Source organism: Plecotus auritus (genome assembly GCF_963455305.1).
Source record: "Plecotus auritus genome assembly, chromosome: 7".
NCBI classification, from domain to species: domain Eukaryota; kingdom Metazoa; phylum Chordata; class Mammalia; order Chiroptera; family Vespertilionidae; genus Plecotus; species Plecotus auritus.
In genome coordinates this window covers 32,644,416-32,667,319 of record NC_137774.1, presented here as the reverse complement: position 1 = coordinate 32,667,319, position 22,904 = coordinate 32,644,416, and the positions used below count along the sequence as shown (strand labels likewise).

The 22,904-nt window shown below is 37.6% G+C and overlaps 1 protein-coding gene across 11 annotated transcripts in view; it reads left to right on the top strand.

Annotated features, from left to right (window-relative positions):
• NF1 (neurofibromin 1) overlaps nt 1-22,904 on the top strand; it is a 242,644-nt gene that overhangs the window by 199,332 nt on the left and 20,408 nt on the right. For all 11 annotated transcript variants that reach the window (XM_080680674.1, XM_080680681.1, XM_080680682.1 and 8 more), the window contains 15 exons: nt 1,977-2,409; nt 2,978-3,318; nt 6,936-7,138; nt 8,743-8,936; nt 9,840-9,980; nt 10,136-10,415; nt 10,807-11,021; nt 11,256-11,317; nt 11,454-11,568; nt 12,099-12,200; nt 14,125-14,265; nt 16,095-16,221; nt 18,415-18,546; nt 19,483-19,618; nt 21,262-21,419. In XM_080680674.1, the coding sequence (XP_080536800.1) occupies nt 1,977-2,409; nt 2,978-3,318; nt 6,936-7,138; nt 8,743-8,936; nt 9,840-9,980; nt 10,136-10,415; nt 10,807-11,021; nt 11,256-11,317; nt 11,454-11,568; nt 12,099-12,200; nt 14,125-14,265; nt 16,095-16,221; nt 18,415-18,546; nt 19,483-19,618; nt 21,262-21,419 (2,780 nt within the window). The remainder of the gene's footprint in view (nt 1-1,976; nt 2,410-2,977; nt 3,319-6,935; nt 7,139-8,742; nt 8,937-9,839; nt 9,981-10,135; nt 10,416-10,806; nt 11,022-11,255; nt 11,318-11,453; nt 11,569-12,098; nt 12,201-14,124; nt 14,266-16,094; nt 16,222-18,414; nt 18,547-19,482; nt 19,619-21,261; nt 21,420-22,904) is intronic.

Here is a 22,904-nt window from a genome sequence, read left to right as displayed (position 1 = left end):
ATTCCTAGTTACCTGTCTCTTTTCCTCTTTACCTCTCTCCATGAGGTCTGCTACTCCCTCCTCTTGTTGAGTTTGAAGTTCCTCCCATCCACGTCAGCTGGTGTGTCTTCTAAGTAGCTTTCACTGACTACCCAGTTTGTATTGATCTCTCCCTCTTCTGAACTTAATAGCACTATTTTTCTCTGCAGTTCCTTTGATAAGTGATTATATACTACCTCATATCTTTTCTTTGATCTTGAAATGTTTTTAATTTTTTGAAATATATTTTTATTGATTTCAGAGAGGAAGAGAGAGGGAGAGAGTTGGAAACATCAGTGATGAGAGAGAATCATTCATCAGCTGCCTCCTGCATGGCCCCTACTGGGGATCGAGCCCAAAACCCTGGCATGTGCCCTGACCAGGAATCGAACTGTGACCTCCTGGTTCATAGATTGACGCTCAACCACTGAGATACACTAGCTGGCCTCTTTTATTTCAAAATCATATAACTTGTCCCATTTTTATCTTACTTCCTTCCAACAAGATTAAAAGCTCTGAGGTGAGGATATTCATCTTAGTCTAGGTTGCAGTAGTACAGTACTACCAGAGTCATCAAGTATGGAACATTGAGCCAAAGTTCATATAGGTTGTTTGATTGAAACTCTAGTACTGTGTTCTTCAGGGCTTTCTGTTGGTCCTGAACTTGGCTGTTCACATTGTTTAGCATTATTTTTAGTATAAGCAACATATGACCTAATATGGTTGGCTTAATTTTAAAAAAAAAAAAAATGGAACTTACTGGCTCATACAACTGAATAGTCCAGGGATAAATTTGATCCCAGGAGAGGCTTTATCTAGGACTCAAATGAAAGGCCAGGGCCCCAGTTTCTTTATTTCTCTGCTCCGTATCTTCAGTTTTTAGGCATGTTTTTCTTCAGATCTCAAGATATGAGCTAACAACTCCCAGGGCTCTGTGTCTTCTTGTTTATAAGTCTAAATTTCCAACATTTTACACTGCAGTGTCTGAATTGGGCCTCTTTGGCTCTGGTTGTCCTAATTTGAGTCATATGGTCACGACTGAACCATTCTCTCTGGCCAGGATAGGATAAATGCATTCACAAAGCTATTCAGTTCACTCCAGGGCTCCAAGTGGTCATTCCCACCCAGACTGTTCACCTGGGAAGTTTGGTGGGCCTGGAGGCAACTAACCAATGTCCACTGCCTTCTTCCTTGATTGACTGCGATGGACAAGTTTGTTGTTACTGTCATTGCTCAAAGTTTTCGAATTGGAGATTTGTCCCTTCTGTTTTACTTCAGCATTATTTTTCAATGTCTAAAGAACAACTGATTTAGAAAAAGGATCCAGCCCTGGCCAGGTGGCTCAGATGGTTGGAGCATCATCCTGTGCACCTAGGTTGTGGCTTTGATCCCTGGTTGAGGCATATACAGGAGGCAACCAGTCGATGTTTCTCTCTCACATCAATGTTCTCTCTCTCTCTTCCTCTCTCTCTCCCTCTCCCCCTTCCTCCCTTCCTCCCACCCCTCCCTCCCTCTTTTTCTCTCTTTTGATAGTCAATAAAAACATATCCAGCCCTAACTGGTTTGGCTCAGTGGATAGAGCGTTGGCCTGCGGATAGAGGGGTCCCAGGTTCGATTCTGTTCAAGGGAATGTATTTGGTTGCGGGCACATCCCCAGAGGAGGTCTGCAGGAGGCAGCTGATCTATGTTTCTCTCTCATCAGTGTTTCTAACTCTCTATCCCTCTCCCTTCCTCTCTGTAAAATATCAATAAAGTATATTTAAAAACAAACATCCAAACATATCCTTGGGTTAGGATTAATAAAAGGATCTAGACTTTGTATAATTTTTGTATTATTGTTAGTTTTCTCTAGAAAGCTAATCAGAAAATAAAGTCATAAAATAGATTAGTAGCATCTACGTATCTATTCAGAACTCTGTTAACAATCTGTGTCTTTTTTTTTTGGTTATCTTCCTTAGATTCAAAACTGGTCAAATCAACGGTGATTTGCTAATATACCACGTCTTGCTGACTCTAAAGCCATACTATGCAAAGCCATATGAAATTGTAGTGGACCTTACCCATACTGGGCCTAGCAATCGCTTTAAAACGGACTTTCTCTCTAAGTGGTTTGTTGTTTTCCCTGGCTTTGCTTATGACAATGTCTCTGCAGTTTATATCTATAACTGTAACTCCTGGGTCAGGGAGTACACCAAGTATCACGAGCGGCTGCTGACTGGCCTCAAAGGCAGCAAAAGGCTCATTTTTATAGACTGTCCTGGGAAACTGGCTGAGCACATAGAGCACGAACAGCAGAAGCTACCCGCTGCCACCTTGGCGTTAGAAGAGGACCTGAAGGTGTTCCACAATGCTCTCAGGCTGGCTCACAAAGACACCAAGGTTTCTATCAAAGTAAGTGCCACTCTGTGTTAGCTTCGCTGCCATTCTTAACTAACCAGACTGTACGCCGGCCTTCCTAAGTGTCCCTGTGGTACTTAACAAATGTGAAGTAAGTCCAGAGAGAGAACTAAGCTTTCTATCTTCATGGAGTCCTGTGGATGATACAAGATGTGTACACTTAGTTCTATTCTAGGTTGGTTGGAGGCAGGAGAGTATTGTAGAGAAGGCAATTTGCTCTATATCATTCAGATGACACAAATGTGTGGAAATTATCTAGTGAGAATTCTGATTATGGCATGCTTTTTGCAGAATGAGGAACATGAACTTTCAGGATAAAATCAGTAATTATCTATAGGATTCTTGACCTCTTTTTAAAAACAAATTAATTTTTTTCTGATGTTTTTAGTCTCTTTGAGAGCATTTATTACAATAATTATTTGAATATGTAATGGTGGTAACTCTTTCTTATATGGCAAACATAATATTTTGGTTGGTTTGTTGGATGGTTTGGGGCCTCTGACAATTCAACATAATGGAATTTAATTCTTCTTCACTCCACCCTCTCACCACCACTTTCCAGGTTGGTTCTACTGCTGTTCAAGTAACCTCAGCAGAGCGAACAAAAGTCCTGGGGCAGTCAGTCTTTCTCAATGATATCTATTATGCTTCGGAAATTGAAGAAATCTGCCTAGTGGATGAGAACCAGTTCACCTTAACCATTGCAAACCAGGGCACACCACTCACCTTCATGCACCAGGAGTGTGATGCCATTGTCCAGTCTATCATTCACATCCGGACGCGCTGGGAGCTGTCGCAGCCAGATTCTATCCCCCAGCACACCAAGATTCGGCCAAAAGATGTCCCTGGGACGCTGCTCAATATCGCATTACTTAATTTAGGCAGTTCAGATCCTAGTTTACGGTAAGTTATTTTAAAAATTCAACTTTATTCAGGGTTTATTGCTTTTAAAATGAACCACTTAGTAAGCTGTTAAAGCAGGCTCTACCCTAATACTGTAAATTGGGAGGTATGCTATGTTGGTTAACCAGCATGACCTCATCAAGCTGTGGCGTATTCACATGAAATGTGAAATTCCGAATGGGGTGATTCACACTAAACCAATATATGTTCTTTGTCCAGGAAACTTTCATCTGAAGCAGACAACGTAGCAGTTTTTGGGGGTTTTCCCCAAAATTTGTTTTTTATTAAGTCTACTCCTAAATTAAGTTTCCCTCCTCTGAGTCTTCTAATTAAGTTTTCCCATGTTCAATGTATATCACCATTAAGGTCCCTCACAGTTAAATTTGATTATCATTGTTTGCAATGGAAGGCTTAATGTTCAATAACTCAAATAATAACATTGTTGCATATTTTCCATCTATGTAACTTCAACAAAATTCTTGAAAGAAATCTTAAAGTAAATATAGATGTCATCTGAGCAGAGATAATTGGTTCTGTTTAGGCTTAATAATCTGGACACAAATCAGGAAAGAGCATGGTCTATGGAGTCAGTAGATTTGGCTTATTAATTTTTTTAATATATTTTTATTGATTTCAGAAAGGAAGGGAGAGGGAGAGAGATACAGAAACATCAATGATGAGAGAGAATTGGCTGCCTCCTGCACGCCCACACTGGGGATCAAACCCACAACGTGAGCATGTGCCCTTGACCAGAATCGAACCCAGGACCCTTCAATCCATAGGCCGATGCTCTTATCAGCTAGGGTTCAGTAGATTTTGTTTAAATATAGATCTGTTATGTATGACTTTAGTCAAAGGACTGAGCTCAAGTTTCCTCATTTTTAAAATAAAGTAACAATGTTGTCCTTATCCTATATAAGTCAACCGAAGAGTGGAACAACCGGTTGCTATGATGTGCACTGACCACCGGGGGGCAGAAGCTCAATGCAGGAGCTGCCCCCTGGTGGTCAGTGCGTTCCTACTGGGGGAATGCCGCTCAGCCAGAAGACGGGCTCATGGCTGGCAAGTGCAGCGGCGGTAGGGGGAGCCTCTCCCGCCTCCATGGCAGCACTATGGATGTCCAACAGCCAGCTTAGGCCCGCTAAGCCGACATTCAGACATCCCCTGAGGGTTCCCGGACTGCAAGAAGGTGCAGACCAGGCTGAGGGACCCTCCTCTTCCCCCCAATTGCACGAATTTCGTGCACTGGGCCTCTAGTATACTTATAAATGTTTAATAGTATGTCACATAGTATAGTATAGCCCCTTGCAAATACTTTGTGCTTAGTAAATATTATTTCCTCCCAACTTCCCACCCCTCCACCCCTGTGTGTCTCTTTGTACTCCTTCCTCTTTTCCAATCTCCATTTCATATTAGGATATTAGGATAATTTTTTCTCCAAAAGTCTCTTGAGACTGTCAAGGTTTTTACATATATAAATTCTTAGCTTCAGAAAATCTTCCCTAGGATATAACATAGCCCAGGTTTTATAAGTGGACCTTTTAGGATTCCAGATCTCCCTATTTAAAATGGAAAAATATCAAGATTTCTTTACATGGGTCGGTCTCATGGGGGTCCATGAACTCAAATTATACACAAGATTTTGTGTGTTCTTTGTTCTTACTATCTCAGAGAAGTCTGACACCTACGCCCAAGTTGAGGGACCCCAGTTTATTTGTATTTTATTTTAGAAAGAGAGAGGAAGGGAGAGAGAGAAAACTTCACTTTGTTGTTCCACTTATATATGCATTCCTTGGTTGTTTCTTATATGTGCCCTGACCAGGGATCAAACCGGCAACCTTGGCGTATCTGGATGATGCTCTAATCAGCTGAGCTACCTGGCCAGGGCCAGGACCTCAGTTCTTTATTGCTGTTGAAATATGCAGAGATTAGCCCTAGTTGGTTTGGCTCAGTGGATAGAGCATCGGCTTGTGGACTGAAGGGTCCTGGGTTCGATTCCAGTCAGGGACACATGCCCGGGTTGCGGGCTCGACCCCAGTAGGGGGCATGCAGGAGGCAGCCAATCAGTGATTCTCTCTCATCATTGATGTTTCTATCTCTTTCTCCCTCTCCCTTCCTCTCTAAAATCAATAAAAATATGCTAGAAAAAGAAATATGCAGAGTAGTCAATATCAAAATGTTATAGCTCAGAATTCCTAGGAGTTAGTAAGAGATACATAAACTAGAAACAATAATCTTAATATTCTCATTTTGGGAAAATGGAGTTATGTGTATGCCTTTAATATCTAATTCAAAGTTCCTCATCCAAGAGTGCTACTTAACAATCTTCTAAAAATCATTTGCTTGGTAAATCTGTATTCTTCTCCTGTGAAATAAAGCATGGTGACAGCTTCTGCTTTTTGCCGAAGCATGTCATGCCAGAGAAAATGCCTTCTGGCAGACTTAAACTTTAGCAGCTTTTTCCTCCCTGTGTCTATTGCATAAGTATATTAGTATGATGAAAGTTTAGAGGTAAGGAAAACCTGAAAATTTCTGAACAATCAAACCATTTCTTTTGCTCTATAGGAGAAAAATTAAAATTTTAAAATGAATCAAGTTTTTTGAGCTGTCTCCTAATTGTTTAAATCTATTTTCAGACATTTATACAGGAATTTTTTTGTTCTAATGAAATCTATATATATATATATATATATATATAGATAGATAGATAGATAGATATATACACACACACACACACATATACACATATATATATACTCACACACACATATATGTGTATATATATATATATATATATATATATATATATATATATTAAGCTTTTTTTTTGTTTCTTTTGTTTTTAGTTGTTATGTGGAAGGAGTTCATGTAAAAATAGAGGGGGACTTGATTATGTTAAAAAAAAATTTTGTATAACTTGTAGGACACCCAGGAAGAGATTCAGTAGGTGCCAGTTAAAGATTTTAGCATTTTAATATGATGAGGGGCCATTTCATTTGCCTTCTTATGATCCGCATTATAATTGGATCTAGCAGGAGGAGGAACCACAATTTGAGTTCCAGCTTCACTGAATACGTAATACGCCTTACTCTTTCTTTCTGTTAGTCATAAACCATTCATAGTTTACGTTACAGTGAGATGTCTTTTAGGAAGGCCTTATCCTCACCTGCCTTAGGAGCCTCAGAGTGCTCTTCTAGTTATGTCAAAGTTTCCCTTTGGGAAGGCAGGGGAAGGTGGGTGGGAAGAGATACAAGAATTTGTACGCATATGTGCATAACCCATGGACACAGACACTGGGATGGTGAGGGCCTTAGGGTGGAGGGGGTGGGAGCGAGCTAGAAGAGGTTAATGGGGGAAAAGGAGGACCTATGTAATACTTTCAACAATAAAGATTTAAAATTTAAAATATAAAAGACTCTCCCTTTCAAAAAAAATCCCTGAGTGATCAAGGGGTATTTTGGTTTTACTATAGAATCGTAACAACTCTAATTGATCATAAAATTTAAAAATTGTTGATTATGCTTTGTAATAAAATCACAAGTTTTATGTTATGAAAAAATTTTGGAATTATAAGAAAAAATAAGTTTTAAAACAACTTCTTTTGTGTTTTCTCCTAGGTCAGCTGCCTATAATCTTCTGTGTGCCTTAACCTGTACCTTTAATTTAAAAATCGAGGGTCAGTTACTAGAGACGTCAGGTTTATGTATCCCTGCCAACAACACCCTCTTTATTGTCTCCATTAGTAAGACGCTGGCAGCCAATGAGCCACACCTCACCTTAGAATTTTTGGAAGAGTGTATTTCTGGATTTAGCAAATCTAGTAAGTAATGACAATTTCCTTTAATGTGTTAACAATGATTCTAAGAAAATTCAAAGAAAACCCTTTCATTTCAGGAGTTACCAGTGAAATTTGTAATTGATTATGTTTTTACCTCTTTACCTCTTCTAATTTTTCACCTGTGGTACTCTGTAACTGAAGGAACTCCGAAGGGACTTTCTGGCATACCACACTGACAGATCTACTAAAATTCTGGCAATAAATCAAGGTGGCAAAGTTTTGATACCTCACAAAGTATTTTTCTCAACATGCTTCCGTTTAATTAGCTTCAGCATTTCTCTTCTTAGATTATTCCAAATTAATAAAGCATCTACATTGTCTCCTTGATTTAGGGAAATATTTTCTCTTTTCTTCAGCTTGACTTTGATCTGTGATTTTATTGTTCATGTACAGTTTCTGGAGAGTACAGTGTACATAATACAGGTCCAGGGTCAACTCCTGACTTGGCTTCAATAAGTCTCATGGATTTAACATCTACTCTTCACATCTGTCCATCTTCATACCCTATAGTAGTATAAATGTTGCTGTTCTCCCAGCTTGCTTTTTTTCCCTTTCTCCATAATACATGAGACCTGTTTTTATGCATTTAAACACATTTCTTGATTGTTTTGCATTGGACAATTGAGAGCTTTGACAGTTCATCAAAATCAGGCCACTATTTTTTGTATAACAATGAATGTAGGAATGTAACCCTAAAAAGAAAATGTGTAAGACAAAACAAGAAAAGTGTAAAGCTTTATTGAGAAATATTAATATATGAAGAGATTTGAGTGAACAGGCATACTGTGTTCCTGAATGAATAATTCTTTTTTTTAAATATATTTTTATTGATTTTTTACAGAGAGGAGGACAGAGTTAGAAACATCGATGAGAGAGAAACATCTGCCTCCTGCACACCCCCCACTGGGGATGTGCCCACAACCAAGGCACATGCCCTTGACCGGAATCAAATCTGGTACCCTTCATTCCACAGGCTGACGCTCTATCCTCTGAGCCAAACCAGTTAGGGCCTGAATGAATAATTCTTCCCAGATTATTACAAATTCAAGGCAATCCAGTCAAAATTCTATGAGATTTGAGGGTTAAAAATGAGCCAAATTTAAAATTTTTATAAATTTTACTTGAAAGTACAAAGAATAAAGGACTGATTAAATTGTTGGATCTCCATGTAGTAGAATAATATGAAGCCATAAAAAATGTTTTAAGTACAGAATTTCAGTTTGGGAAGATGAAAAAATTCTGGAGATGGATGGTGATGATGGTTGTATAACAATGTGAGTGCACTTACTGCATAAGTGTACACTGAACTGTATACACTTAAAAGTGGTAAATTTTATGCTGCATATATTTACCACAATAATAAAGTGGGGGATTTTACATGAATATATAAAGGAATTTTTGTACTATTTTTATATCTTTTCATAAGTCTTAAGTTTTTGTGGAGGAGTTGTACACATAAGTATACCTTTTACTCCTATCCCCCCCCCCATCCTCTATTTTAAAATAATTTAAAATATTATTATTTAAAATAAATTTTATTTACTTTTCATTGGCCATCTATGCTAATAGCATATTTTCTCCCCCAGGTATTGAATTGAAACACCTTTGTTTAGAATACATGACTCCATGGCTGTCAAATCTTGTCCGATTTTGTAAGCACAATGATGATGCCAAACGACAAAGAGTCACTGCTATTCTTGATAAGCTGATAACAATGACCATAAATGAGAAACAGATGTACCCATCTATTCAAGCAAAAATTTGGGGGAGCCTTGGGCAGGTATTGAGTTTGCTTAAATTTTATCTGGTACCTCCTTTGTGCAGATATTTGGTACCCAATTTATACAAAGCACTGTTCTAGGTACAGCTGTAGGAAAACAGTCCCCTCTATCAAAAAGCATACAGACACCGGCCAACTTCTTGGTCTGGTTTAAAACTATAAGTGTCTATTGCATGCCTCAGAGCCAAAGAAAAACAAATTATTTTAGCACTCTTCTCCATGGCATAATTCTATACAATTTTAACTATAAAAATGTTGCTGCTAGTAAATAGTGCTTTATGATATCCTCTAGTAGCTTACATACCATTGGTGTCAGTGAATGTTTCTTGATGATGGGACAATTGGTTTTATTTATAGTTATATATAGTTATAACATAGAGCACCAGTATTAAAATACAGAATATAATGTAACATTTCATTTTTTTATGCATGTCATTTCTTCAAAGGAATAACTTAGGGAAGCTATTCCCTTACTCAAACAATGCTGCAACTCCTCTAAATAATTGTAAGTGACCTTGGAACCAGTTCTGTAGCCCTACAGAACATCTCGGTGCTTGATGTCATTTCCTATATTGTAAAATAACTGCATTTTATATTGATCATACATTGTCTTAGAAGAGAACAGAGATGCTTTGCAAGTAATAATAATAGAGATTTAAAATTTTTGAATTCTAGTTTCTTAATTTCTGAAGGAATGAAGTGAATATCTTCATCCTTTTCTGGGTATTTTATGATAAAGTACACTTACTGACAGATCTCTGTATAAAACTTAGTATTTTGGAGGCCTCTGATAAAAGGGAATTTTCATGTTGAGGCTGTTCCTTGAAGTATTTTTTGAAGTATTTTTAAATTAAAAATTAAGATTGTAGCATGGCTAAAAAAAAATTTCCCCTCTTCCACTAGATTACAGATCTCCTTGATGTTGTACTGGACAGTTTCATCAAAACCAGTGCAACAGGTGGCTTGGGATCAATAAAAGCTGAGGTCATGGCAGATACTGCTGTAGCTCTGGCTTCTGGAAATGTGAAATTGGTTTCAAGCAAGGTAATCACTTTGCCCTCTGAACTATGGCATAATGTATCTCTTTTTGTCATCAGAATGGTTTTTGGTGGGGTTTTTTTTTGTAACTAGTTAAACTGAAAGTGTTTAGTGATAAAACTTTTTTTAGCCCCTGTTTTTAAAATTCTGCTTCCTTACAGGTTATTGGAAGGATGTGCAAAATAATTGATAAGACATGCTTATCTCCAACTCCTACTTTAGAACAACATCTTATGTGGGACGATATTGCTATTCTAGCACGCTACATGCTGATGCTGTCCTTCAACAACTCCCTGGACGTAGCAGCTCATCTCCCCTACCTCTTCCATGTGGTTACTTTTTTAGTGGCCACAGGGCCACTCTCCCTTAGAGCTTCCACACATGGATTGGTCATTAATATCATTCACTCTCTGTGTACCTGTACACAGCTTCATTTTAGTGGTAAGTTCCAGGATGGCAATTTGTGTTTCACCAGCTCCTGTCTCCATTTTACATCACCTGATTGACATAGATTCTCTATCTTATTATTAACACAAAACTCTTGATTTAAGCTGCTCATTCAAAAAGAATAAATTAATTCCATGCCATATCAAGCTATAGACTCTTGTAGCTGCCACACAAGCTAAAGACTCAGCACCAATTGACAGTGTTGCATTGCTGGCGCTAAAGCAATGAGAATTAAGATAATGTATCTAGAGGATTGGCTTAGGGAGCATGGTTATGTAATTTTGACATGATATTCAGATTTTCTAAATTCAAAATGAAACATGGCATCTGAAATTTAAAACTTAGTATCGTTAAAGTATTTTCTTATTTATTTTTCCTTTTACAGAAGAGACCAAGCAAGTTTTGAGACTTAGTTTGACAGAATTCTCATTGCCCAAATTTTACTTGCTGTTTGGCATCAGCAAAGTCAAGTCTGCCGCTGTCATCGCCTTCCGCTCCAGTTACCGGGACAGGTCATTCTCTCCTGGCTCCTACGAGAGGGAAACTTTTGCTTTGACATCCTTGGAAACAGTCACAGAGGCATTGTTGGAGATCATGGAGGTATATAAGCCAAATGATAAGGAACTGAGTTAGGTCCCTTTTTTAATCCACTCATACTATATAGGATAAATGTTGGTTTATTTTGTTTTGCATTTACTACTTAAAACACTTTTATGGAATATGTTTATTGGTAACATATATGTTATTTATTTGATGACATTACTGTAAACATCATCTAAATGTTTCTAAAACAGTTATGTGCATAAATATATTTCAGAGTATCCTTTGTTTTAGGCATGTATGAGAGATATTCCAACATGCAAGTGGCTGGACCAGTGGACAGAACTAGCTCAAAGGTATGTCTCAAATTAAATATAAGTTGTAAAAACATATGTGTTTTCAAAAAGATAGCTAATACTCATAATCAATATTTTAATTATTTGTGTATAAAAATAAAAGTTTTCATAAGCTCTTTGGATCTTTTAATTGCAGATTTGCATTTCAGTATAATCCATCCCTTCAACCAAGAGCTCTTGTTGTCTTTGGCTGCATCAGCAAACGAGTGGCTCATGGGCAGATAAAGCAGATTATCCGTATTCTCAGCAAGGTACCTCTCCTCCCTCCTCAGTATTGGTGGTTCCCAAGTTGTAAAACAAACCTTGCATTTTTCTAAAGGACATTAAATTTGAATTTAATAAGATGTGTTGTGTGTTGCTTATTGAATCTTTAAATAGTGGGTTTTATTTTCTTCATTGTAATTCTTTAAAATGAAGAAACCTTCTCCAAAAAAGATGTCTTAAAAAGAAAATAAGTATTGTCTCTTTTGCTAAGAAGATACTCTTAATATTTTACCAGTTTTCAAAGACTTTATATGGTAAAACTGCAGTCCTATATAAAATTATTTAATTTGTAATAATTATAATAATGCCTGACTTCTTAATATTAGAATATAATATAGAAATATTAAAAAATAAAAGCCAAGTGTGCATTGAGCTAACTACCTAGATCACTATAGCATTGTAAATAATCTGCCATTTATTAAATAAGAAATTGTTTTGAACTGATTCTGAGATTAAGTTTAGGAGTTAATGTTTTATTTCAATGAAAGTAAAATAAAGAATTCTGTTTCCCTAAAAGGCACTTGAGAGTTGCTTAAAAGGACCTGATACTTACAACAGTCAAGTTCTGATAGAAGCTACAGTTATAGCATTAACCAAATTACAACCACTTCTTAATAAGGTAATAGAAAATGAGTGCATTCATTTTTGGGTACTGGTGGTAAATCTTTTCTTTCAAAGAGTTCACAAAATAGGTGGGTTGGGAAATGTAGTTATAAAGAAAAAGCTGTAGTTAAAGTAGTTATTTGAAATATTTATATTAGAGGAAGAATAAGTATGAAGATTATGTTCTCAATTGCTTGTTTTTTGTCTCATCAGTGGTAAAGTAAAAATAGGTATGTATTTTTAATTCTTTTATCCAGTAAGTATTGATAGACTATCTGCTATATGCCAAGTACTGTTTTAGGTGCTAGAGATATAATACTGAACAAAGCCAATGAAGTTCCCTACCCTCATGGAATTTATATTCTAGGGTGAGTGGGAGTACAGCATGGATAGATGATAAGCAAAGTAAGTAAAATCCATAGTATGTTAGTTCGTGGTTATTATTGTGGAGAAATGTAAAGCTGAGTGAAGTATACCTGATTATCAAGAAGATGATATTTAAAAGGAATAAAATGGTGTGGCCACTGTTTTAGGATGGTCTGAGCTCGTCTCAGCTTTGTGATCTCAACCAGGTCATTTAACATATCTAGCCATCATGTTTGCACATTGGTAAAATAAGTAAACTAGACTAGATAATGGCGTAGTTTATCTTCCAACTCTAAAGTTTTGTAGAATTTTGTGACTTGAGTACCAACATATGCTAGACTTTAAAGAGATTACAGAAAAATACTTACATGCTCCTGGTCTTGACTTACATAAGCATTCTAGTCCTAAATTATATAAAATGATTCTCTCTTCTTCATCTCACAAGTAAAAATGAGACTCAAAATGGCTAAGTAACTTGTCCAGAGTCACATACTAATAAAAAAAAGAACCATGATTCTAATCTAAGGCTGTACATGTATTGCCCTATATACCACACTGCTAAATAAGCATTCCCAAAATAAATATTTTTATTTCAGGGCATCAAAAGACCCTTAATACTGGTAAGAATGACAAGAACATTGAAAGGGTAGAATCTGAACAAACATTAAAGAGGGAGATAAGTAGGATTTAGTGTGGAGAAAGGGAGTGATAGCAGTAGGATTGTATAGGTGCTGGATCAGTGGAGGGATGGTAAGTAGACCATTCTGTTTGTTAGGGAGAAACTGTTCAGGAAAATAGTGACAGGGGAGGTTGTAAAGATAGAACTAAACTAACATTCAGCGTTCTTCAGGAAGGAGTTTGGAAATGTACCCATATGTTTTTAAGCAAATAGGTAATATGACAAAAGCAGGACCTAGAAGGGTCATTTGGTAGTAGAGTGCCGAGTAGATGGGAGCATGGAGAAACTGGAGGTAAAAAGAACCCACATTTAGAATGAAGAAGGTTGACATGGAATAGTGTCATTAGCCATAAGCAGATGCAAAAGAGATTAGTTTGGAAGAATCAATAAAACTTGTTGCCCTAGCTGTTTTGGCTCAGTGGATAGAGCGTCAGCCTGAGAACTGAAGGGTCCCAGGTTCGATTCTGGTCAAGAGCACATGCCTGGGTTGTGGGCTCGATCCTCAGTGTGGGGTGTGCAGGAGGCAGCCAATCAATGATTCTCTCTCATCATTGATGTTTCTATCTCTCTCTCCCACTCCCTTCCTCTCTGAAATCAATAAAAATATATTTAAAAAAAAACAACACAAAACTTGTTGACTGGATTTGGAACCAGAGTGTGGAAAGAAATGGAAGGAGATGCTAAGGTTCTCAGTGTCTGGTTACATACAGAGAATAGATGAAGAGCTTACCCATATATTTACCTTCCCCAGAATAAAAAACATGCCCAGAGTCACATACTAATAAAGAAAGAACCATGTGATTTGGGGATAACATGCTTTGTTTTGTACTGAAGTGTGTTGAATGAGACTGTTTTTTGGTTCATGTTACTAACTTGAACGTGTCTCCTTGGCCAGGACTCTCCTCTGCACAAAGCCCTCTTTTGGGTAGCTGTGGCTGTGCTGCAGCTCGATGAGGTCAACTTGTATTCAGCAGGCACCGCACTTCTTGAACAAAACCTACACACCTTAGACAGTCTCCGGATATTCAATGACAAGGTAAGGAAGCCTTCTATTGGGATTCCTAGATTATGCACATTTAGAACTCCTCCGTTTATTATTATTATTATTATTATTATTATTATCCTTTTAAAAACAGAAGAGGTCCCTAACTTAAATATGAATTTCTATAATGTAACTTACCAGCTCATTAAAAATATTTAAACTTTACTGCATACTTTCTGAATAAAAATAGTAGAAAACAGTACTTGCTCAAAACTAGTAAATAGAACAGGGATAAATAATACTTAGTAGTAATAATAGCTACTGTGTCAGGCTACTTTTTATAACCCTAACATTAGCATTCTCCATCCCCCATTTCACATGTAATTGAAATTTACTGAGAGAGTAGAAGTTGAATGTTCTCACCAAAAAGGGAGGGAAAGGTGAATATGTGAGATGATGCATATGTTCAGTGCTGCTCTAAACACCTCACTACATATATTTTATATACTCATGCTTTTGTTTCTTTGAGATCAAAATCTAGACAGACCTAAGCGTGACCCTGAACACTTCAGTTGTTAACTTTCAAAATTTTTTATGCATAAAGAAATCACTGGGCCCTGACTGGTTTGGCTCAGTGGATAGAGCGTCGGCCTGGGGACTGAAGGGTCCCAGGTTCGATTCCGGTCAAGGGCATGTGCCTTGGTTGCGGGCACAAACCCAGTGGGGGGTGTGCAGGAGGCAGCTGATCGATGTTTCTCTCTCATCGATGTTTCTAACTCTCTATCCCTCTCCCTTCCTCTCTGTAAAAAATCAATAAAATATATTTAAAAAAAGAAAAGAAATCACTGGGGTTCTTTTTTTTTTTTTTAATATATTTTTATTGATTTCAGAGAGAGAGATAGAAACATCAGTGATGAAAGAGAATCATTGATTGGCTGCCTCCTGCATGCCCCTTATTGGGGATTGAGCCTGTAACCCGGGCATGTGCACTGACCAGGAATTGAACCGTGACCTTCTGGTTCATAGGTCAACGCTCAACCACTAAGCCATGCCATCCAGGCTCACTGGGGTTCTTTAAAAAAAAAAAATTAAAAAGGCAAATTCCTGGGGTTTAACCACTTCCCATGATTCAGAGATGGGATCCAGTACCTTTCACCTTTAAACAAGCATCCTCAGTGACTTTAAAGTGAACCACACTTTAGGAAACACTATTAAAATCTTAATTATCCTGGGCACATTACATAGTGTTTTGGAGTTTCAGTTTCCTCATTTTTCCACCTAGAATGTAAAGTCCACCAGGGTGAGTCGTTTTTGTCTGTTTAGTTATCTGCAGGACCTAGAACTCTGCCTGGCACATCATAACCATACAGTAAGTCTTTGATAAGTAAACGAATGAATAAATGCATAAATCTGTAAAAGGGAGCTAATAACCTTACTGCATAGGATTGCTTTAAGGTTTCAACATAATCATAATAATGCATCTGGCATTATTGTATACTGTGGGCAGTGAGTGAACTCTCATCTTTGTCATGAATTTTCTGTCACCATAGTACACAGAATGCCAGGCACACAAAAAGCCCGTACAATGGTGGTCTTATTTAACTCAACAAAAATTATAATTTTTAAAAAGTCACAAGGATGTAAACTGACAATCGTTTAGTTTGCATTTCATCTTTCATCATCTTATTATTTATATTATTGCTTTTCTTGCACTAATTAATTTATAGTTACCTTAATGTTCTGTAGTTTTCAGTAGTCTTGAAAATGATTTCTTTCAGCTTGAAAGGATTGTTTATCTTGTTATGGCTGTTGAACCAGTAAGTGGTCCTTTAAGGAAGGTCCCTGTGTGAACCCATCAACCATCTCACTATTATCTTTAATAGAGTCCAGAGGAAGTGTTTATGGCAATCCGGAATCCTCTGGAATGGCACTGCAAGCAAATGGATCATTTTGTTGGACTCAATTTCAACTCTAATTTTAACTTCGCACTGGTTGGACACCTCTTAAAAGGTAGAGGGCTTGTGTCAGAATATTTTTATGAAATGGTATCAAGAATTCAAAAATATTTAAAATAATTGTTTGCTTGAAATAATTTGGCTCATGTGCCTTATTGTAAATGCAAATTTTATCTGGTTTATTGAATTATGTTTTAATATATGTTTTTAATCTAGCCTAATTTCCCATCCAATACCAGATTTCTTTAAAAAAGCAAAAGTTGATTGTTATAAAATTCTTAAGTACTAAACCTTCTAATATCTATATTATTAGTTAACACTACTTATATATCTTTTTTATTATCAAAATAAGACAGACTGCAAATAAATAACATTTTCTAACATGTTACTAAAATAATATCTTAGTGATTTGGTCACAGATTTTCTTCAACTCGTTTCTTATTTATTGTTGATCAGCCCCGTTATTACATCACCTTTTTGGTACATCACCTTTACCCCTCCAAATGTCTAGATTGCAATAGCTGTGATCAGCCATTCCTCAGAACCAGCTCTTTCCCTCCCTAATTTGGCATAACTGCCTACTGCTGACTTCACTGCATGTTAGCTTTGGTTAATTAACCTGGGACCGTCATGGCCAGAGATGGCAGTTAACAGGGACAGCATATAATGGTGAGTCAAAGGCAAAATCAATGAAAAGAAAGGACTGGAATAAAGAGCTGGCATGAACCAGTGATTTTAAGCAGTTTTGCATTTGGCCACCATAGAGACTCAAGGTAGAGCTTGTGTCTATCCTATATAATAAAAGCCTAATATGCTAAGTGTCCAGTCGCCTGGTCAGCTGTTCAACCAATCAAAGCATAATATGCTAATGATATGCTAAGGCCGCTCAACGGCCCCCTATGATGTGCACTGACCACCAGGGGCAGACGCTCAATGCAGGAGCTGCCCCCTGGTGGTCAGTGCGCTCCCACAGGGGGAGCACTGCTCAGCCAGAAGCCCTGAGCCAGGCTCACAGCTGGCAAGCACAGCAGTGGTGGCAGGAGCCTCTCCTGCCTCCGCAGCCACACTAAGGATGTCCGACTGACGGCTTAGGCCCACTCCCTACGGGCCTAATCCGTCAGCTGGACATCCCCCGAGGGCTCCCAGACTGCGAGAGGGCGCAGGCTGGGCTGAGGGACAACCCCCCCACCCCCCGAGTGCATGAATTTTGTGCACCCGGCCTCTAGTAGTTTTATATCAACTTAAATGATTTAAAGCTTGAGGGAAGGATCATGGAGGTAGTTTTTACCTAATATAACACATATACCCACAACTTTGAATGTATATACAGGGTGGGGCAAAAGTAGGTTTACAGTTGTGAATATGAAAACAGTTTATTCTTATATTATTACTTATTGATTATGGTATTTTCCATATGAACAACTGGAACCTACTTTAACCTACTTTTAAACCTACTTTTGTCCCACCCCATATTTGATTTCACCACTGCAAAAAATATTGACAGTTTTAATCTCTAAGGTGAATAGGGATTGTTCAAAAAATACTGCACTTACTACAGGATACCAAGAAGAGGGATTGCAGTGGGGCTGATAGAGTGCTTGTTTATTCTGTACTTCTAAAAGAATAGCAGATATTTTGAGTGTACAAGCCCCTATTTTAAAATGTAGTAGCATTAGTGATTAAACGCTGTCTGAAAATTAAGCTTACCCTTTAATCAACCCTATTCTCTAGGCTTTGAGAGCATATACTTCATTTGTCATTGAGTTTTTTTCTTTAAGTTAAAAAAGAATTTTTAGGGGAGTAGAGGTGGAGTGGGAGAGGGTATAGGGGGGATAAATGATGATGAAAAAAATAAGAATTTTTAAGCAATAGAACCGTATTTTCATAAGATATCGTAAAATGAGTTTCATGGGATTTTTAAAAATCTCTGCTGCTTTAGGGAATGGAAGATCTAAAATACAATCATCTTTCCTAATTTCCTCTCCCTGAGGTACCTTAGAGCAGTGGTTGCCAACCTTTTGGACCTCATGGACCACTGCTTGGCTACCGCTGCCTTAGAGTTCTAAGAAACATTCTGTTCTACACAACTTAGTATTTAATCCTATGTATAATTAATTAACTTCTCACAGATGTTTGTTTTGTTTCCAAATGGTCTTCTTTCCTTTCAGAGTTGCTAGTCACAGAATAAGCACTCAACAAATACCTTTTGAAAGAATAAACTACCTTGTCTGTTTTTGTTTTTTTGTAGGATACAGACATCCTTCACCTGCCATTGTTGCAAGAACTGTCAGAATTTTGCATACGCTACTAACTCTAGTTAACAAACATAGAAATTGTGACAAATTTGAGGTGAATACACAGAGCGTGGCTTACTTAGCAGGTAAAAACACAAAATAGACACAATTAATCTTACCATATCTGTATCTAAGGAACTTCAGAAAGATGCAGACACCTGTGGGTCAGTCCTTTAGCTGGTTGTTTGACAGGGTGAAGAATTCACAGTCCCATCCCATGGTGGTGGTTAAAATTTTGAAAGTTTTCCCAAAATATTTTTTCTTATAAAAGAATTTGCATTAAAATATGAAATGTGTTCCTTTTGTCATCTTTGTTTCAAGGTATTATGTGGCTTCCTGTTGTCTGTCATAAAATCGGAACTCTTTGGCCCAGCAGCCTGGGCCCTTGAACAGCCTGCTGATTCTGTCCTCCTTCTCTAAATTTTACAGGCCTCAGTTTTTCATTACCTCTCCAGATGAATGGGCTATTTTAAGGAAATATATTTGCCATCTCCTAGAAGTGCCTTTCTGCCTCTTTAATATTCATTCCTGATGCCATTTGTTTTACCTAAAATGTCTGCCCATCCCCACCATTCCATTACCTTATTTGCTCTTACCTGATTTCTCGACTCAGCAATACTTAACACTTACGTATAGTCATTCGATGGAAAATGATGATTCCCAGTTTAGCAGACTTCAATTTGTGGCAACTTTTATTTGAATCATTTACATCTCAGAGAAATGGACCTCATACTACCTGCTCTGTCTACTTTTTGTGTTTGTTGAGCTCAAAGATTCATTAGAGGACTTGAAATGTAAGATGCTTATTAAGTTTCTTAGTTTATTTCATGTTTATGTACAGGCTCCCAAAAAATGGGCTGTAAGTCTATCCTCATTGTTTTGTATCCTTAAACCCTGTACTCCCTAGGGCTGTTGATCAATAACAGCTGTTATCCTTGTCAGGAGGTTATAAGAAGTGTGTCCTGTTTTAAGTCAGCTGCTGATTTGTTAAATTTTCTAATCTGCCTTCTTTTTCCTCTTAGCTTTACTCACAGTGTCTGAGGAGGTTCGAAGTCGCTGTAGCCTAAAACATAGAAAGTCTCTTCTTCTTACTGATATTTCAATGGAAAATGTTCCTATGGATACATATCCCATTCATCACAGTGACCCTAGCTATAGGTAAATGGACTTCTTCTGCCACAATTGCATAATTATACTCAGGTTTTAGTTTAATGTGCTAATGGAGGCATGCAGCAGAAAAATCCAGGAGGGAATATAGAGATAATCTAGGAAGAATTTGTAAATTAAAACTCGTTTTGTAAATGTACAGTTTATTTTATGTGGGTTAGTAGTAGAAGAATTATCCTTCTAATCTCATTGTGCTACTGTTAACATTAGTTTGCTTCTTTTAAGCACAAACCAGTTGAATAATGAAAATAAGTGATCTTAAAAAGTATTAGGTTGGGGGATGTGGGGGGACAGTGGGGCGATAAGGACACATATGTAATACCTTAATCAATAAAGAATATATATATAAAGTATTAGGTTACAGGAAAGGACCTAAGAAAAAAACTGGCATGAAAAACATGGTTAATGAAAAACAACCAAGCTATACAGATTTGTAAAAGAAATGTACATGCCAACACATTTGTTGTATTATATCACATTAAAGTTATTTAAAAGTGTTTTATAACATAATTTAGATGATCCTATAAAATAAAAGCCTAATATGCTAAGTGTCCAGTCATCCGGTCAACCAATCAAAGCATAATATGCTAATGATATGCTAAGGCCGCTCAACCACTCGTTATGATGTGCACTGACCACCAGGGGGCAGACACTCCAACCCGTAGGTTAGCTTGCTGCTGGGGTCCGGCCAATTGGACTAAGCCAGACAGGCTGGACACACCCTGGAGCCCTCCCGAGGTCCCTTCCCGGCTGGCCAACCTCCCGCATCCCTTCCCGGCCCATTGTGTACCTGTAGGGTCCCTCGGCCTGGCTTGCACCCTCTCGCAATCCAGGACTCCTTGGGGGATGTCAGAGAGCCAGTTTCGGCTGAATCCCGCAGGCCAGGCTAAGGGACCCCACTGGTACACGAATTCGTGCACCAGGCCTCTAGTAAGGTAATAAAATATGTCCACTATATATGTGTTTTTGAGGTTGTACATTTTTCTCTATAAAAGAGAAATTACATGAAAATGTCATCATTTAGGGATTTTTTTACATTTCCAATTAAATGAAAGTATCTTTAAATTTTAGATAATGTTGGATATAGGAAAGTAATCTTATATTTATAAAGCTTATATCATTCAATTTGTCAGCATTCCACTTTTTCACTAAAAGCCCCCAATAATTTCCCACTGAAATTTTAACAATGTATTGCAAAAACTTTCAAGCCATACTTGGTTTTCAACTGTCTTATTCTTCAGTCATTCCTATGATTCTGTTTCTTTGTGGTATACCCTTTTTATTTTGGAAAAGAGAAAGTGAATTTGTGTGTATTCCCCTGTCAAGTATAAATTAGGTTGATTTTCTTGGTTTTTGAACTAAGAATACAATTGCCTATTTAAACTTGATTTTCCCTGATTTAAAAATCAATGTAGCACAATTTATTGAGCATTCTGTTATCTATGTATAAGATACTATGGCAAGAAAGTGGATTCTTTCTGAAGATATATTAAGAGTTTGTACCCTAAAGCCCTTTAATTCACAAGTTTAAAATTAATTGATTGTTATCATAGGACAGCCAGGTGGAAGGGGCAACCAGTGGTTGTATTCTTCACCATGTTGATTAATTCTTCTCAATCGTTTAAATCTCTCAGGACACTGAAGGAGAACCAACCATGGTCCTCTCCCAAAGGTTCTGAAGGGTACCTTGCAGCCACATATCCAACAGTGGGCCAGACCAGTCCCCGGGCCAGGAAATCCATGAGTTTGGACATGGGGCAGCCTTCTCAGGCCAACACGAAGAAGTTACTTGGTTAGTGGCTCTAAATTATCTAAGATCTCTTGGAATTATTTTATTAATTGCTCAGATACCTTCACTCTTGGAGAATTATTTGAAGCTGTTCAAGTTTATCAAAATTTCCTGGTTTTGATGTAGCAAAGTTTTTGATGCCAGTTATAAGAGCGTTTGATGGATCACTTAAGCCATATCAGTTATGAGGAATGAATATGAGACCTTAAATCAGTATTTTTCCAATTCGTAGACTAAATACTGTGGCCAGCCTTGTTTTGTTCTGCCATGGCCAGGCAGCAGGGAAATGGGAATGGGAGAGACATTAGCTACTCACTCAGATGCAGGGCCTTTAACAATACAGTTCCTAATTATCTGAGAGAGAGCAGGATACATCAGTATGGTATGAAGCTGTAATAATACTATTTGCCATCTTTTCTTTAAAAAGACAAAATGGTAAGATTTTTTAATACTAGGTTTTTCTATTACTATAAGATATGATCTTGACAGTTAAGATTGTTCAGTTACATCACCATTTGTCAATGAGAAGTGCACCTAACGTGCTGTGAGACCCTTTCCCTTTTCAGCAGCTGACAGCAGGTAATGAGAGCTCACCGAGTCCACCTCACCACAGAGGAGATGCAAATGGGGCTCTCATACAACATTGCTACTGAAATAAATTGGGATCCATATTTCAGCCACCAGCACTGATGGCTCAGTGGGTTTCAGTTGTCCATGCAAGTATATTTTTAAGTGTCTAGGTATTGGGGAAATTTTGTGTTCATAAGGAAATCAGTGAACAAACAATAGTGTGCAATAAATAACCTGCCAGTAAACCATAAAAACAATTGAAAACATGAATATTAATCCCTGTTGCTAGTCACATAGGGCTGTTACCTTTTGTTTGAGTTCCTTTCTGTTTATACTTTGCCATAAATAATCTTCTAGAAGTTTCCTGGTTACTTTGTATTTTGTAATTCTGAATTTTCATGCCAAGGAAGTTATAAATGAAAAACTGGTTTCGGAGAAAATGCAGTATTAATTTCATTCACCTCATGTGCTGGATGAAAAAGTTATGATCTCTGCTCTGAAGAGCTCATAGTTTGGTGGCTAAAACTTATAATCAGCCGATAACAACATCCTAGGTATCATAAAAGTAATGTCTTGATGAGGGGAACATGAGGATCTGGGGAAATTAGGAAAAGCTGCAGAAAGGAGGTAATGTCTGGACTGGGTAGACATAAGACAAGGACAGAATGCATTTGAGAGAAGGGGAATGAATGGCCTGAATAAAGAAAAGTCAGGAAAAGCAGTTGGGTAGCAAATGAGGCTAGAAAAGGTTTGGAACTAAATTGTGGGGAACTGTAGGCCATGTTAAGAGATTTAGCCAGTAGGGGAGGGGACATCACCAAATTTTTTATGATAGTTTTTTGGCTACAATGTGGAGAAATAGGGAGAGATTTTTGGCAAGGGGACCGTTTAAGAGATTGATACAGCAGTCCAAAAAAA